Source organism: Ascaphus truei, chromosome 20 (genome assembly GCF_040206685.1).
Source record: "Ascaphus truei isolate aAscTru1 chromosome 20, aAscTru1.hap1, whole genome shotgun sequence".
Lineage (NCBI taxonomy): Eukaryota > Metazoa > Chordata > Amphibia > Anura > Ascaphidae > Ascaphus > Ascaphus truei.
Window position 1 is genome coordinate 30,849,422 of NC_134502.1, and position 16,780 is coordinate 30,866,201.

The 16,780-nt window shown below is 41.3% G+C and overlaps 2 protein-coding genes across 2 annotated transcripts; both read right to left on the reverse strand.

Moving 5' to 3' along the window:
• Nucleotides 1-2,891: 2,891 nt before the first annotated feature.
• Nucleotides 2,892-3,848, reverse strand: LOC142471170 (olfactory receptor 11A1-like). Its single transcript, XM_075577957.1, has one exon. The coding sequence runs from the start codon at nt 3,846-3,848 to the stop codon at nt 2,892-2,894; it is 957 nt and encodes a 318-aa protein (XP_075434072.1).
• An 11,708-nt stretch (nt 3,849-15,556) lies between these two features.
• LOC142471171 (olfactory receptor 6B1-like) lies at nt 15,557-16,513 on the reverse strand. The gene has a single exon (XM_075577958.1). The coding sequence runs from the start codon at nt 16,511-16,513 to the stop codon at nt 15,557-15,559; it is 957 nt and encodes a 318-aa protein (XP_075434073.1).
• Between the last annotated feature and the right edge of the window lie 267 nt (nt 16,514-16,780).

A 16,780-nucleotide genomic window follows, 5' to 3' on the forward strand; every position in this document is an offset into this window, starting at 1 on the left:
CAAAGAATAGAAATTGTATCTGGATATACCCTATTGCTATAATAAGTAAAAAATATATACTAAAGGCATGTGGAAAAGTATATAATCAATAATACTATGTACAAAAACATGAACATAGATAAAAATATAACTTAAAGCCAAGGGAAAAACACAGGGGAGAAAAAAGAAAATTCAAACCAACTCATACCCTGATCAGCAAATATGATGAATAATGAATGCAAAAATCCTGCAGCATGTAGGTATAAAGTAACCATGGTCATAGCACATAAAAAGATGAAAACAAAGTTAAGTACTCTTGGCACATAACATGTGCTAGAGAAAATGTGCAAAAATGCAAATTGACAGGAACCACAATAGATAGTATCACCAGACAGCAAAGAGAATTATACTCAGCTGTCGCCAAATCGCACATGGGTACAGTCCTCTGTGGTAAAGTAATCTCTGCCTTTGAAAAGTTTTTAGTCCATAGTTACTGTGCTGCAGGAATCACACCAGAAAATTCACATAAAGCTGCCAAACGAATACACTCAAATCATAGCACCATCAGTTTACCCCTTAATATTTTTACACTTTTTTGCTTTTTTGAGTATATATATTTTTTGTGTACCCTTTTAGGCAGTATCAATTTTGGGGTCTGAAATTACTACCCATTTATAGTGTTGAGCAACATACTTTTTTGTGTGTTTGATATATATATATATTTATATATAAGACACACAATAGATGCCGCAGTCAAATCACCCCTATTTGACTAAGTACTCAGTTAACCAATGGTCAGGGTAAAAAGTGACCCTCTGGTGGTGCTACCGACCCAAAGGAAATATATAACTAAAAATAATTTTTCCCCAAGTAGTGTAACTTAGATCGGCCGATCCAAAGCAATAGATAATGATTAATATGAATGGTAAGTAAGTCCAGACCACAGAAAAAATATATAATAAATATACATAAACCTCTTAATAATGGTGAGAGATGGTAAGACACATAGCTGAAAATGCATAAAATTGTGACCCTATTGCTTTGGATCGGCCGATCTAAGTTACACTACTTGGGGAAAAATTATTTTCCCCCTGGTTTTGTCATGGTATATTTGCAATAATATATTGTTACCTTGTTTTGGTTCTTACCAGACCTATTGTACTTCTTTGGTGTTTCTACGCTGTGTCACATTGAGATTTGTTATATGTCCTGTGTGGGTCTGTTTTATGTGTTTTTTATTCTTTTCGCTAATAAAGTCAATTTTTTTCTATTTTTCATTACACAGTGTTTGAGTGCACCTTTTTGATCCTACTTTTTCCTTTTCTTAGTTATATATATTTATATATATATATATATATATATATATATATACAGCTCAACACCATTATAATGCGATCCATTACAACGCGAATCCGCTTATAAAGCGATGCACGCGTAGCTCCTAATTTTTGTAATTATGAATACTTTACAACACGATTATTGGTACCTTAAATACTTTATTGTACAGTGCAAGCAATTGTACATTATTTCTGACGCGATCCGCTTATAACGCGATGTGATTATTTGGACCCCAAGCACAGCGTTATAAAGGGGTGTTGAGCTGTATTTATATAGATGTGCAGCCGTAGCCCGACCTAATATTGCTGGTATCGGGGTAAGGTGTGACATGCCACCAGCGTGAAGATATGGTTTAACCGAGGGGAAGCTGCAGGAATCCGATAAAATGACATTACCGCGGTTAAATGGCTTTATTGTTTAAGTATGATTTCAGTATCAGTATGCCAGGTGGCACAGGAAAAATCTATTTGTGGATAGGTGCGGTACATGTAATATTTAATTAGAATTTTGGGGGATATACACACAGATACATTTAATGCGCTGTGGCTGTTATAGGGTTCACGTTAAGATAATAAAACTTATTTTAAGTGTGTCTAAACATCTGTTACACCGTACTGTATATACAGTATCTCAATGTATATCTCAATGCCTTCAGTCTCAGCCTCTGCCTAAAGACATTTTTAAACAATAACATCCACAACATTGTGGCATTCTCAATGATTTATTTTTAGTTATGTTTGTGTGTCTGTAAAATCTATATTTATGTATAATGCGCACACAGGGTTCTCAGCGCATCACAATAGACACAATACAGGGAAATCTAATACATTAAATGCAATAAAGGAAATCAAACTATAGGAAATAAAATCTCTGCGCTGAAGAGCTTACAATCTAAGTGATAATGTGTGAGATTTACAGAGACAGCAGGTGTGTATTACACCTTTTTCCTGTAAGCAATAATACATTATGTATTGTGGTTGCATCCTCCATATACATGTACCACTTACGTTGCTGCAAGGATACCAATACTATACTAATAATAATATAAATATCTATAACGTTATTATTACTATTTATATGATTACAATCTAGTATTTTCTAATCTACTGTATATAAATGAATTATATCTATAAAATGATTTTCTCTAGTGACAATAATACAGATGGACTTTAATACATGGAATATACAAGGCATGGTGAGACTATGGGACATATGTAGTAAGCTTTATTTTACCTACAGATAACATAGAATTGCAGGTTATAAAGCAGAGTTTCCATAGGATTTAATGGCAGTGATAACGCAGAATATCACAGAATATCACACCATAATGTGCCAGTGAGAGTAATAACCCTTTCTACATCTGTACATGTACCGTTACCAGCACACAGCTTTCTGATCATTTACTGTAAATATACAGTGCATCTTCCCATTGGGAAGGCAGGACATCCTGATATAAATCTTATCAGGAAGAGGTCATCTGTCATCATACTAAGCAGTGACTACTCCTGAGGTCCGTGTATATCAATATTAATCATGTAACTTTCTATACTGTACAAAGAGGTTCATATGTTGGGTTACCTCCCTCTTCTTTGATTCCAGAAATCAGTTGAATATCGAAACCTTCTTCTCAGAGCTGCCTTGATTACCTGGTTCCTCAGGCTGTATATGATGGGGTTGAAGAAGGGAGTCATCACCGTGTACAGCAGAGATAGGACCTTGTTTATGGTAAATGAGTGTTCTCTGGATGGAACAACATAAATAATAATCAGAGTCCCATAATATGTGCAAACAACTGTGAGATGGGAGCTGCAGGTGGAGAAGGCTTTCTGTCTCCCAGTGGTGGAGGGGATCCTGAGGATGGTGAGGAAGATACATACGTAGGTTACAATGATGAACACAAATGGCAAGAGGGCTGAAGGGAAGGATAGCACAAAGTCTTCAATTTCTATGAGGGAGGTGTCTGAGCATGAGTGTTTTAGAAGAGGAACAAAATCACAAAAGATATGGTCAATGACAATGGGGTCACAGAATTGTAACTGACTGATCGGAAGAATTATGAGTAAAACAAACATAAAACCTAAGAGCCAAGACCAGATAACAAGCTGAAGGTGAAGTTTAAAATTCATAATGGTGGTGTAACGCAACGGGTGACAGATGGCCAGGTATCGGTCGTAGGACATCACTGTGAGTAGGAGACTCTCTGTAGCCACGGAGCAACAATAGAAGTGAAGTTGACTGATGCAGCCAGCAACAGACATGGTGCCACCTTCTCCCCATATGAGGCGTAGCATGTTGGGGACAATAACCGTGGTAAGCAGGATGTCGGATAAGGACAAGTGGGCAAGGAAGAAGTACATGGGAGAGTGAAGTTGGTGACTGGTTGACACCAATGCGATTATCAGAAGATTACTACTTAAGGTCAGAATGTAAATCACGAGGAACAGAGAGAAGAGTAAAATCTTAAAGCTGTGAAGATTCTGGAATCCAAGAAGCAGGAATTCTGTGACTATTGTTTGATTCTTCCCTAGCATCGCCTGTTAACAGAGTAAATACAAATTATTTCTTCGATACTTGGGATATCATGAGATGAAATGGGGTCAAAGGTTGTAAAATAAGCCATTCCAATGTCCCTCCTTTTATACCTTTGCTGTTACCCCTTCTCTCTGCTCACAAGTGTCTCCTTTATTCTCCTTTTTTGTGTTTACTGCTCTCGTTCTCCTAAACCCCAAGTTCCCCCACTGCCCCATACAGTACTTCTGGAAATCCTTTACCCTCAATATATGCATGGCTCCCTCTCTCCATGCTTAACTGTTCAGTCTTAAAAAAAACATCTTCTAGATAGAACAGGTCAACATTCTGGAATAATGAGTACAGATGCAGAATGCTTCCTAGTTCCTCCCGATAACACAAAGTTCTGATGATAACTCATAATATAAGATTCCATAAGGTATAATGGCAGTGTTAGTACAGAATATCCCAACGTATCCCATAATATCCAACACAGAGGGGACAATAAAGCCTTCTACATCTGTACATCTCCTCATAAACACTGTGGCAGTTACAGTACTAACGATCTTGGTCAGGCTCTGATACCCTCTGAACTCCTGCTGTATCTGTAAGTTTCCCCAAACATAGCGTACCAATACATGATTAATGGGTTGTTTGCCTTTAACAAAACTATGAGAACATAATGATAGACAGAATCAAAGCAATTTTTTTATTTGCGTTGTTACATAGATCCCAATGTAAAATCAACACAGCTATTTTTTAATAAAGGTCATATACTTCAAATTTTCCTTATTATACAGTGTCACCAATTCACCACTCTGCAAACCAGATTAATGTGACTTCCCTCAGTATCCCACACTTATGGGATACCCATACATATGGCTGTGTAACATCAAAAGTGTCATATCTAAAGTGTCTGCAAGAGTTAATTTTGGAGTTGAAATTGGAGGTGAAGAGTGGAGGAAGATCTGCACTCTGCATTACAACTTTGCCACTGTGAGACTTTCATTTTTAACATCTGCGATTATTTATTCATTTTTATCCTCCATTACCTGTGAAGTCTCTCCTCCTGCATCTTACTATGCCCTCCCTACTGCTTTTTCTGATTACAGTTTCCTCTCTCCTTTGTGAATGTCTCTGTTCTCTCCAACTTCCCCACTCCCCACTGCACTATTATTTATACACCTCTCTCCCAACAGCTTCTATACCCCTCAATAAAAAGCACCCACACAAATCCTCTATTCACACCCTCTATCTACTCCTTCCCACTGCTGGGAATCTCCCCATAGCCTGAAGCCAGACATACACACCTGATCTCACTCATGCCTCCCTGCCATCTATTCCCCTGTAAATGGTGTTAACCTTTTCATTTAATACTGACCAGCCTTAAATCTCACCCCACAAATCAAGTATCCCAATAGCCTGCACTCATGGCTATTGTCCCACACTCAGTCACTCCTACCACCCATTGTGACCAAGCACTGCCATCTACCGCACTTACTCCCTCACCTACTGTCTCTGTAAGTTTCCCATTAAACCTCTTAGATTGTAAGCTCTTCGGGCAGGGTTTTCCTTTCCTATTGTCTGATTTTGCTGCACTTATTGTATAATTATAATTCCCTGTAATGTATTGTTTGTGAAGCGCTGAGTACACTTTTGGCGTTTTATAAATAAAGACATACAATACAATACAATTCTTACCATCACCTGTAATCACCACCGCAATGATCAGACTCAGTCAGTATCAGGCTCAGCTTTCTCAGAGAACAACATTAGCCTTCCCTTGTAAACGTCCTCAGTGAGATGTATGCAGCATCGTGATAAGTCTTTGTGAGATAATTCTCTGTGTTTATTGTTGACCCTATAATATGGGAGCTTCTCCTAACGCCCGGCAGCGTGTCTGACAATGACAAGCTTTAATGTTTACTACACTCAGATTGATAGAGGTTTTTATACTCTTCACACAGTAGAGAGAACAGTCCCTGTGATACTCAGTCTACAGAATCCCATGGAGACTTCATCAGGAGGTTTGAAAGAAATTCCGGGAGGAAAACACAAACTCCCATCCCAATCAGTAACTTACAGGACTTTGCTGAAGTTTGTTCTGTATCTCCATTTTGCAGATAATTGAACCTTTCCCCTGCTAGATTATTGTGATACTGAAAAGACCTGATGAGATGATTTAAAAGCTCTGTACATAATAATATAATTGATGAAGAACCCGTTTCTTGTCTTTGTATTACTAACATTGTGTTCATGTCTTTCTTGTGTTGAAGTGACCTCCAGATGTAGAAACTATGGACCATATTCACTTAGGGGTGTTATTCTGTAATACACCAGGGGCTTGATTAAGAGTTGGTTATGTGAAGCAATAATAGGTGGGAAACTATTAACCCTGTGCCTACTTTTTCTTAAATATGTATGACTTCATTTGAGGTCACTAGCTTGTGGTCGAAAATGATGAATGTTAGGACATCTCAAATGTGTGACAGCATATAATAATTCAGTGTGTCTTATCATCATCCCAAACACACTGACTCAAGCCCTAAAAAGCCACGTGGGTGAAGGGAAACATTACTGCCGGCCGAGTGATTGGGAGGAGGGACTAATTGTTGCTAGTTGTGGAATAAAGCTGAGGGGGTAGAAACTCATATTAGTGAGGTGTGCACCTTGATCCTTCCTCTTCATTTCCGGACCGATCCGGAAGAGTTGGGATTCTGGGATCATGGTACAGGAGAGGAGTTGCAGAAATCGGTCTAGAGCTCTGGTGGAAGATGCAGTCATGGAAGATGCCTGGCTGACCAACGTGAGAGAAGAGATGGAAAGACGAGGTTTGGCCTGGCTGCTATAGTATCAATGGTCGTGGCGTGGCAGCAATAGAGGTAAGCAAAGATGGAGAGATAGCGGAGGTGAAAGGAGCGCCGGAGGTCCCTTTTTGCAGTGCCGGGCAGAGGGAGCAAGAGGCCCTTTCATGAGTGGTAGCATCGGCCTCTTGTCAGCTATAGGTGGTTATATGAGGGTGAGCAGCGGATGGTGGGGGCATGGCTGGAAGTGGGGTGGGGGCATAGGTCATCCCATCCCCCAGAGAGACAGCCCCTTGGATGGGAAGATGACAGCGAGGGACAGGACAGACCAGGCTATGTGAAAGAGGAGTGTAGGCAATCACCCAGGTCGGCCTTAGTGAGGCAGACCATAGCGGTAGAAGTATGCAGGATTTGACCAAAAGGGGAGCAGTTAGGGAGAGGGGGGCTGTTAGGAGAAGGATAGCTGCTGCTGGCAGACATCAGGAACAGAGGCAGAACCTATCTGGGAGTAGTTACAGAAATGGGTCTCCAGGCTCTTCTTCTGGGGATGAAGGTCACAGTGTTGCACTTGGTTGGAGTACAAGGGGAGGGATATTACTTTCCATGCTCCTCATTATAAGGAGGTAAGGGGCGGTGGTCAGGACACGGGGTCAGCGGAATGTCAAAAGCAGCTTGTCAGAGGCCGGAGCAGAGGAATTATGGGAAAGCGGTGGAGCAGTGGAATCTGGTGGTAGGTCTTTGGCGCGAACCCCTGAGGTGAGGTATCAGGGCCATGGGGTTGATGATCCAGGAGCAGCGTGTGGCTAGATGCATCACTAGGGAATTGATGGAATTGATGGCCAATTGGGGTCAAGGGGGGCAGTGTAGCGATCCCATCGAATGGTGTGTTTTGTGAGAAAGTGATAAATACCGGGGGCATGAGGTTGCCCGGTGGGGGGCAGGATGTGTCTCGCTTGTGGGTTTGCAAGGATGGAAAATTCCGGGCTTGGGACAGTGCCAACAGAAGGTTTGGTCAGTGCTGGAGGAACCGGGAGTGCAGAGCACACAGGGGCAGTGTCTTCAATGGCTGGAAGAATTGGGCTGGCTGGGGCAACCCTAGGTGAAGCGAGGGGGGAGCACAGGACATTTCTGAAAGCTGGGGCATTGAGAAGATCAAGGAAGGGACGGTTAAAGTGACATTAAGGATGCATATTTTTGAGTCACAAGCCCCTTGGGGATGCCTCTTTCACAAGCGGTGAAGCAGAAGATATGGAAAGGGGTTGGAGAATGTGGACATTTTCTCATTTCTCCCCGATTATATGAAACCCCCATGGCCGAAAGAAGAGAATGCAGAGGAGGAGGAGAGGGAGAGAAGGCAGAGGAGGAGGAGAAGGAGAGAAGGCAGAGGAGGAGGAGATGGAGAGAATGCAGAGGAGGAGGAGAGGGAGAGAAGGCAGGCTAACACTGTAAGTTCTTTGGGGATTTTTTTCAAGCGTTCGCGAACTAAGCTAGCTTGATTCGGGACAAGGTGCCTTTTTGGGGTCTTTTACGTACGTAGCTCCTATGCTAAAACAGACACTTTTAGCATGTAGACTATGATAGATGATGGCAGTGAAAGGGTTAATCAGCTTGCACACTGCTAGTATTCAGCTCACGTGAAGGGTTAAGTTACAATGTTGCAGCTTCCAGGCACAAGCTTGCTTGAGTCCGAGCAAGGAAGGTTCTGGCGGGTCATGTGCCTGGTGGTGTGATGCTGTGCAACAGGGTGTGTTCTGCCCAGAGTCTGGGAGTGGAAAGGGTTACACCCCCTGGGTACATAAGTTGGGACCCTCCCCTTTTTAACAGAAGAGATTCTAGGGAGCTCCTGAGTTCAAGGGTCCTGATTCCTGGGGAGTCTTGTCCTGTCCAGGGAGAGAAGGATACGCCTGGGTTAGGATACTGGAGATTGAGGCCTACCTGCCCAGGAAGGGGTGGGTGTCCTAAGGCCTGACAGTGAGTAATTGTGCATCTGCCCAAGTGAGTGGGTGGATCTGTATTGCTGTGTGCAGGATTCTACAAGGCTACAGTAAATCCCTGTTGCAATGGTCCTGGACTCTGCATTGTGTTTATGATCTACAAGTTCCTGTAAGGGATAACCCCTGCCGCTGGCCGGGCCCTTGCCGGTGGAGGCGCTGCACCAGACTCTATATCTACCCTCCAAGCTCCCTGTATGCAGAGGCCCAGGCTCTTGGGAACCCACAGATGAGCACCCTAACACCCTATTTACCAACATTCTCACTTACGGGGGGGAAGGGGCGTTGTTACACATATGTAGATAAGATCTGGGGGGCATGTAAGCTATATAAGGGCTCTGCCTGGTTGAAGTACAGTAGCAGTGGTCAATGGGTTTTTGGCTTTGTCCCATATCCAGTGGTTAGGCTTCTTGTGCATTTATTTTTTACTGCATGGAACATAATATTTGCTTGAAGGCAAAACTTGGACTGTTGGTTGAGAACAAGGTTTCAAGTGCATTGTCTCATTTCCAGTTAAGATGCATTTCTATATTAAGAAGTCATTAAATACATTCTAATGTCGCAAATCTCCAGCTGGGCAGCACGGCTCCATGATCCAAAGGAGAGGACTGAGATCAGTAAGACAACAGTAAACAACACATCCAAATAAAAAACAGGAATCACCTACGCGTTTCACACATGTCGTTGCTCTCTCAAGGAGCGCCAACATGATCACTGAAGTGATCTTTATATACACATACATAATTAGTTCTCATTAGAAACAGCTGTGAGTTTCAATTAATATATCCAATATTGTATGGATAAAAATAATATACTCCAACTTTGTTCCCTTCAGGTACTGAAAAGGTTAAAGCACTATATGCCAGCTTTATTTTTCACAGGGACCGAAATGGTTAATATAATATGCTAGCTTTGTCAGTTTTAGATAAACTGTTTCAGTGTGTCTCAAACACGGGAAGTAAAACCACAGAACTTCCTGTCACCCAGCTAACAACTGTCTTACTTTTCAGGAATGGCATTTCCAGACAGGATATGCAACCACAAATGTCTACTCTGTATGGGTGGTATGCACTAAGCTCAATGGCTTTGCGTTCTGATGTTCAAAAAAAGCACATCCGTTAAAATGTGAGGCCAGGGACGCGATTCACTACGGCTTTGAGCTCATTTTTTAACGTACCTGCTCAAAACACCCACAGCGTTTGTGTTGCTTTTTTTCCCCCTGCTAGCGTTCTGAAACTTCACGTACGCTAGCTGATAGAAAAAAAAGCAGCATGTAAAATTTGCATGGAGATTTGCCATCTCCATTCAAGGCTGTTACAGGCGATCGTACAATAAATAAATACATAAATACATAAATACAATTCCACACTCTGATTGGCTGAAATACCATGTGACGCCGGCCATCTTGGATTTAGTGACGTCATCTTAAAGGGAAATGAAGCATAGCCATTCTGATTGGCTGGCATCATTCCCTTTAAGTGACGTCATGTAAAAAAAAAACAATTAAAGTCGGAACATGGTTTGAACAGCCAATCAGGTGGCTGTTAACCATTTTGAGGCTAAATGTGACGTCACAAGCCCTATTTAAGGCCGTGACGCCTCATTTGAGCCCAAGAAGACGACAAGACATCGGTTGGGATTTACCATGTGGCTTTTTGGATTGACAGATGAAGAAAGAAGATACAGAAGATCATGAAATGGTGACAGATGAAGATAGAAGAAGGTGATTAAAGAAAGAAAAAAGAAGATTTGGGTACCTGATCCGGATCTTCATGGCGGATGGCATTGGATGCTGTTGGAGGCCTCCAAGGTACGCGAGCTTCCTGTTTCCCCGGGAGTCGGAGGGCCATCGCTTCTAATGGTAAGTAATATATTGAATGTTTGTAAATGTCTCTTTTTACAGGTTTATTCTTTGGATGCGTTTTTTGATTTTTTGGGGGAGGCACATTGACTGATAATATATTAATCTGTACCACTTTAGGGTACAGATTAATACATTATTAACAATATTTGGGGGGCATTTGTGGCTTGGTATTGCTGTTGGTGTTTTTAATGTCAGTTTTTTATGTGGATGTCATTGTTTGTTTTTTTCCTGCTTAATGTAATAAAATGTTTGCGATTGGTGTTCGTTTGTAGTTAATATTGTATTCTGTTAGCTAATGCGTTTTATGGTTACTTCAGAGATTGTTTGAATGTATTTCTTTGTCTGTTAGTGTTTACATTCATTAATGTTGTATTAATTCATTGTTTTGATTGTTTAGTGTTACTATTCATTTTGTGTTGGTTTAGGAATTAATTGGTTTGATTGGTTAATGGTTTAATTAATTCATTGTTGATGTTGTTACTGCTTATATTCATTGGATTAGCTGGCTACTGTTTTTATTTAGTGAAGTGTGTTTTTTTGGAGTTTAGTTAGGTTTTATTATTGTGTATCTGGTGCATTAAAGTATTGTAATTAGGGTGCCCATTGAGTGCTATAGAGGCTTATCATGCCCATATTATTATTATATGGGTATGATGTACCACTATACTACTCAATGGGTACAGGGTGGGTATAGTCAGTTCAGGGTGGGTGCTTATTGTACTTTATGTGTTAGGGGGGTGTATTTAGTTAGAAACAAATGTTTATTATTTTTGGAGGCACAACATTGGTACCGCAGGACCGCGGGTACCCCGGGACGGCCGCGGGGTCAGCCGGGGACACCCACGCGACCCCCGGCCTCCCTCGGGGACCCCCACGGGGTCAGCCGGGGACACCCGCTGGCCTGTTGTAAGGGTGTAGCGCATGCAAAAATGTAAAGCAAGAAATTTTTCGAAGTCCAGCTTTTTTTGCGTCTACTTTGAGCTGACGTGTTCTGTTGAACGCAACTTTCGCGTACGCTAAGGTTGCGTTGCTTAGAGCATCCCGCTTAAGGGCAGAATTTAACACAAACAGGGTAACGAACGAGCAAAGTTGGACTTAGAAAAATTTCCTGAAAAAAGTCAGTTTTAGAGCGCAAAGTGCCTGTTTGCGTGGCTTAGTGCATCGTGTTCAGCGCAACATCACGTTCTAAGAGCACTTTGCGCTCTAAAAACGACTTAACGGAGCTTAGTGCATGAAACCCTATGACTCAATTTAGCTTCTAACTGCAGATGTATAGAACTGATAATGTTTTTTTCTGCCTTTCTGTATAAATATACCGCTCGCCCAATCATCAAACAGATGTAAGAAACCAGCAGCTTTTGTGTTTCTGTGTTCTTACTCTCAGAGCTCGTGCCGTCATATCCGAGAAACCGAGAATATTCAGTGCCAGGGTAAAATCTCCCCGGGTCGAGTTTAGTGTGCGGTGTGCCTGCCCTACGGATCGATCAGTTGGATCGGATCTAACAAATATACATTTAGGTAGATAATAAACCTTCTGAATCCCATCTGAAAACATATACTCTACTAAATACATATTATCATAGAAGATCTCGACTGATATATATATATATATATATATATATATATATATATATATATATATATATATATATATATATATATATAAACACACACAAAGAGTGTGTCAGGATTTAGTTACTATTCATTAATCTGTGACTGTTTGTATAATAACCATGCAGATTTTAAATTCTTCTTTAATCATATATTAATTTACAAGCTACAACATAGGGGGTACGTGAGGAGAATTACAGAACTAAAAATAAACCTCCAGTCATATTCAGATCCCACAATATTCTCAGTGTAAAAAAATGTTTAAGATCCCATTCCATATTTTAACCCTTTAGGGAATCAACGTCCTTAGGTTAAAGATGCTTCTCTTTGTAATCGGACTCTGTCACACCCTCTATTTAAAGGGACAATGTATTCCACACCCCAAAGGGAAAAGCTTTGTTAAATTACCTTCCAAACATGGAGGAAAGTGTTTAGACACTGGATGGATTAGATCTTTTTGCTTAATGACTTCCTCGTGATCCGAACGTTTAACATCTTACTCGTCAGCCCCAAAATAAAGTTTGGAACATCCACATCTCAAAACATATGTATCCCATATTGTGAGTTACGGTTAATATATGATCTCATTTTATATACTGTATGTTCTGTTGATTATAATGAAGCTTTTAATGGCTTTTACATATACTGTAGACACATCTTTTATCTTCCAAGGGGAATGACCCCGCAAAGCTGATCTCTCTCATTATCCAAGTTTTTGAGACAACGCGGTTCAATTATTATTAGTGAGCGTAATTACTTCATTTATAAAAATACTTTATTTATATTTATACACATTTATAAAACCCCTTTAAGTTCACAATTTGCAATGTGCATTAGATCTGGGTCCAAAGTTAGTCTGTCCCAATGATTCCTTAATATAGACACAATTTGCATACATTGCATATATTTGCATATGTTTATTATACTGTGTAATAAAAAGAGGATTTGTATTCTTTGAATCGTGACTTGTTTTCTCTACAACGTGGTCCCCTGTGGTCTATTTTATGTGAGCAATGTCTCTCTATCGAGGATGGGGTCTTGGTCAAACACTGGTCTCAATGTCTCACCTGGATATCCTCTCTGTTTAAAACATGGTCGTAAATCCTCTGATCTTAATTGGAAATCTACGTAAATTGCGGGGCAGACACAAGAATTGTCCCTTCGTTGCTCCCTTCACTACTGCTCCTGGGTGACAACTGTCCACTTTCCAAGTCCCAAGTCCAAGAAACGTATGTGAGGGCAATTGTGTTCGTACGTACATGACAACCCCTGGGTATTGGCATTGATGAAACGCCAATAGTGGTTCAACCCCACCATGCCAGATGATAAGTATGATTTCAGTATGTGTGTGCCAGACGGCACAGTGGAAATGTATTTTTGTGGATAGTCGCGGTGAGGTTGTGTCACGGCATAAGTACTTTAAAGCACATTGTAATATTCAATTACAATTGCGTTTGGATATACACACAGGTATGTTTAATGCTCGGTGGCAGTTGTAGAGCTCATTCTAAGATAATAAAACTTCTCTTAAGTGAGCGGAAACATATATTACACCATATATAGTGTACATAAACACCGTATATATAGTACATATAGTACATCTGAATGCCTTCAGTCTCAGCCTCAGCCTAAAGACATTTTAAAACAATGACAGTCACAGCAATGTGGCATTCACAATGATTTATTTTTAGTTATGTTTGTGTGTACGTATAATCTATATTTATATAATGCACACACAGTGTTCTCAGCGCCACACCAACGATACAGAACAGGGAATTCTAATACAATAAGTGCAATAACACTGACACTATCTGTGAATATTTACCTCTACAGTGGAGGGAGAAATGTCTCATTAGACCAGTCTTCCACAGGTGCACGAAATAAGCAGCTACTTAAAAAGTGGGGAGGGGTGACCTTAAACCCTGGGAGGAGGGAGGGGTCAGCAACCTCCAAACACCTGCTACCAGGTGACAATTAACAAACACACAAACCCTGCAAGCTCTAACCTCAACACGCACCACATCATATCATATAATGATGCAGCCACCAACATCCGACCACGTCTTGGGATGAAAACGGCAACTAGGCCGCAATATCTCGAGAGGAGGACCGAAGCAGACTGTAGTGGCCCATCGGATTAAATCAGCAGGGGTCGCTGCTTTGTGAATTTATTTCATTTTAACATTACAGTATTGTAGCCGGGGGGTCTCCGGAGCTGAGCCGCATTGATTTCAGCCTTGGGGACCCCCCTGCTTCCCGAGATACAGGCCCCCGATATGGGGTGCCAGTATCTCCGCCATGTTAACAGCCTCCGGTCACGTGACGCAGAGGATACCGGGGCCTGTATCACGGAAAGCATAGGGTCCCCGAGACTGAAATCAACTTGGTTCAGCTCAGGAGACCCCCTGCTCACACACTATTAATAAAAATACAATTTAAGCAGCTTCATTACCTTAGCGGCTAACCGCTAAGGCAATGAAAGGGCTAAGGCAGACTACCAGGTTTACTGGGGGCAGAGGGGGTGAGTGAAGGGGGTAATAGCCCCAGAGTGGGTGGTTAGGCCTACCGGGAAGGTTGCGGGAGGGGTTAGCCCCTTCATTACCTTTTATTGTAGTAACCGTTATTGTAATTAAAATGCTATCCCCCTCCCACTACCCACCCGAGGCCTAACCACCCACCCTGTGGCAACTACCCCCTTCACTCTATCCCTCTACCCACAATAAACATAAAAATACCTACTACCTACTGTACCAATACACAACCCACCCCCTGTACCCCCAACAACCCCCCTAACACATACAGTACAGTAATGGGCAAAAGTACTATTATCCAGATATGGATGGATCATAGTGCCTTTGCCCATTTAAAATAAATCATTAGTTTGTCTTTATCTTTTGTGTCGGTATGTCTTGTTAGTTTAAGTATTTGCTATCAGTATACACTTTGACTTTTCTATTTGCTATCTCACACATGTCCTGAGACCTTCTCCGAGGCCATTTGAAGCACATCAAGATCTTCCAAACTGGACTTTACTCTATGGTTTGACCATTTTTTTATATTCTTGATACCTGGACAATTTTGAGGCGCCGGAATATATTTGTAGCAATAATACAGATGGACTACAATTCATGGAATAAACAAGTCATACAATTAAGAAGAGTTTCCACAGGAATTAATGGCAGTGATAACGCAGAATATAACAAAATATCCAACCCTAATGTGCCAGTGAGAGTAATAACTCTTTCTACATCTGTACATGTACCGATACCAGCACACAGCTTTCTGATCATCTAACTATACAGTGACTCTTCCCATTGGGGAAACAGGACATCCTGAGTCAAATCTTATCAGGAAGAGGTCATCTTTCATCATACTAAGCAGTGACTACTCCTGAGGTCCCTCCACAATTCAATATCAATAATCTTACCATCTATATTGAACAAAGAGGTTCATATGTTGGTTTATCTCCTTCTACTTTCATGCCAGAAACCTGTTGAATACTGAAACCTTATCCTCAGAGCTGCCCCTATCTCCTTGTTCCTCAGACTGTATATTAAGGGGTTGAAGAATGGAGTTACCACCGTGTACAGCAGAGATAGGACCTTGTTTATGGCAAATGAGTGTTCCCTGGATGGAACAACATAAATAATAATCAGAGTCCCATAATATGTGCAAACAACTATGAGATGGGAGCTGCAGGTGGAGAAGGCTTTCTGTTTCCCAGTGGTGGAGGGGATCCTGAGGATGGTAAGGAAGATACATATGTAGGTCACAATGATGAACACAAAGGGAAAGAGGGCGACAGGGAAGGATAGCACAAAGTCTTCAATTACTATGAAGGAGGTGTCTGAGCATGAGTGTTTTAGAAGAGGAGCAAAATCACAGAAGATATGGTCAATGACATTAGGGCCACAGAACTGTAACTGACTGACCGGAAGAATAAAGAGTAATACAATCATAAAACCCAAGAGCCAAGACCAGATAACCAGCTGCAGGCAAAGATTAAAATTCATAATTGTGGTGTAACGCAACGGGTGACAGATGGCCAGGTATCGGTCGTAGGACATTGCTGTTAGGAGGAGACTCTCTGTTGCCACAGAGGAAGCAAAGAAGTTAAGTTGAGCGATGCAGCCAGCAACAGATATGGTGCCACCTTCTCCCCATATGAGGCGTAGCACGTTTGGGACAATAACCGTGGTGAGCAGGATGTCAGATAAGGACAAGTGAGCAAGGAAGAAGTACATGGGAGAGTGGAGTTGGTGACTGGTTAACACCAATGCGATAATCATGAGATTACAAATTATGGTCAGAATGTAAGTCACGAGGAACACAGTGAAGAGTAAAATCTTGAAGTTGTGAAGATTCTGGAATCCCAGAAGCAGGAATTCTGTGACTATTGTTTGATTCTTCCCCAGCATCGCCTAGTCATGGAGTAAACACAAATTAATTTTTTGATACATGTGATATCCTCAGATGAGATGTGGTTAAAGGCTGTAAAAGAACCCGTTCCTCTGTCCCTCCATTTATGCCTCTGCTTCACCTTCACTCTACTCCCACCTGTCTCCTTTATACTCATTCTAGATAGAATCTACATCTTCTAGAAAGAACAGGTCAATATTCTGGAATAATGAGTACAGATGCAGAAGGCTTCATTGTTCCTTCCGATAACACAAACTATCATATGA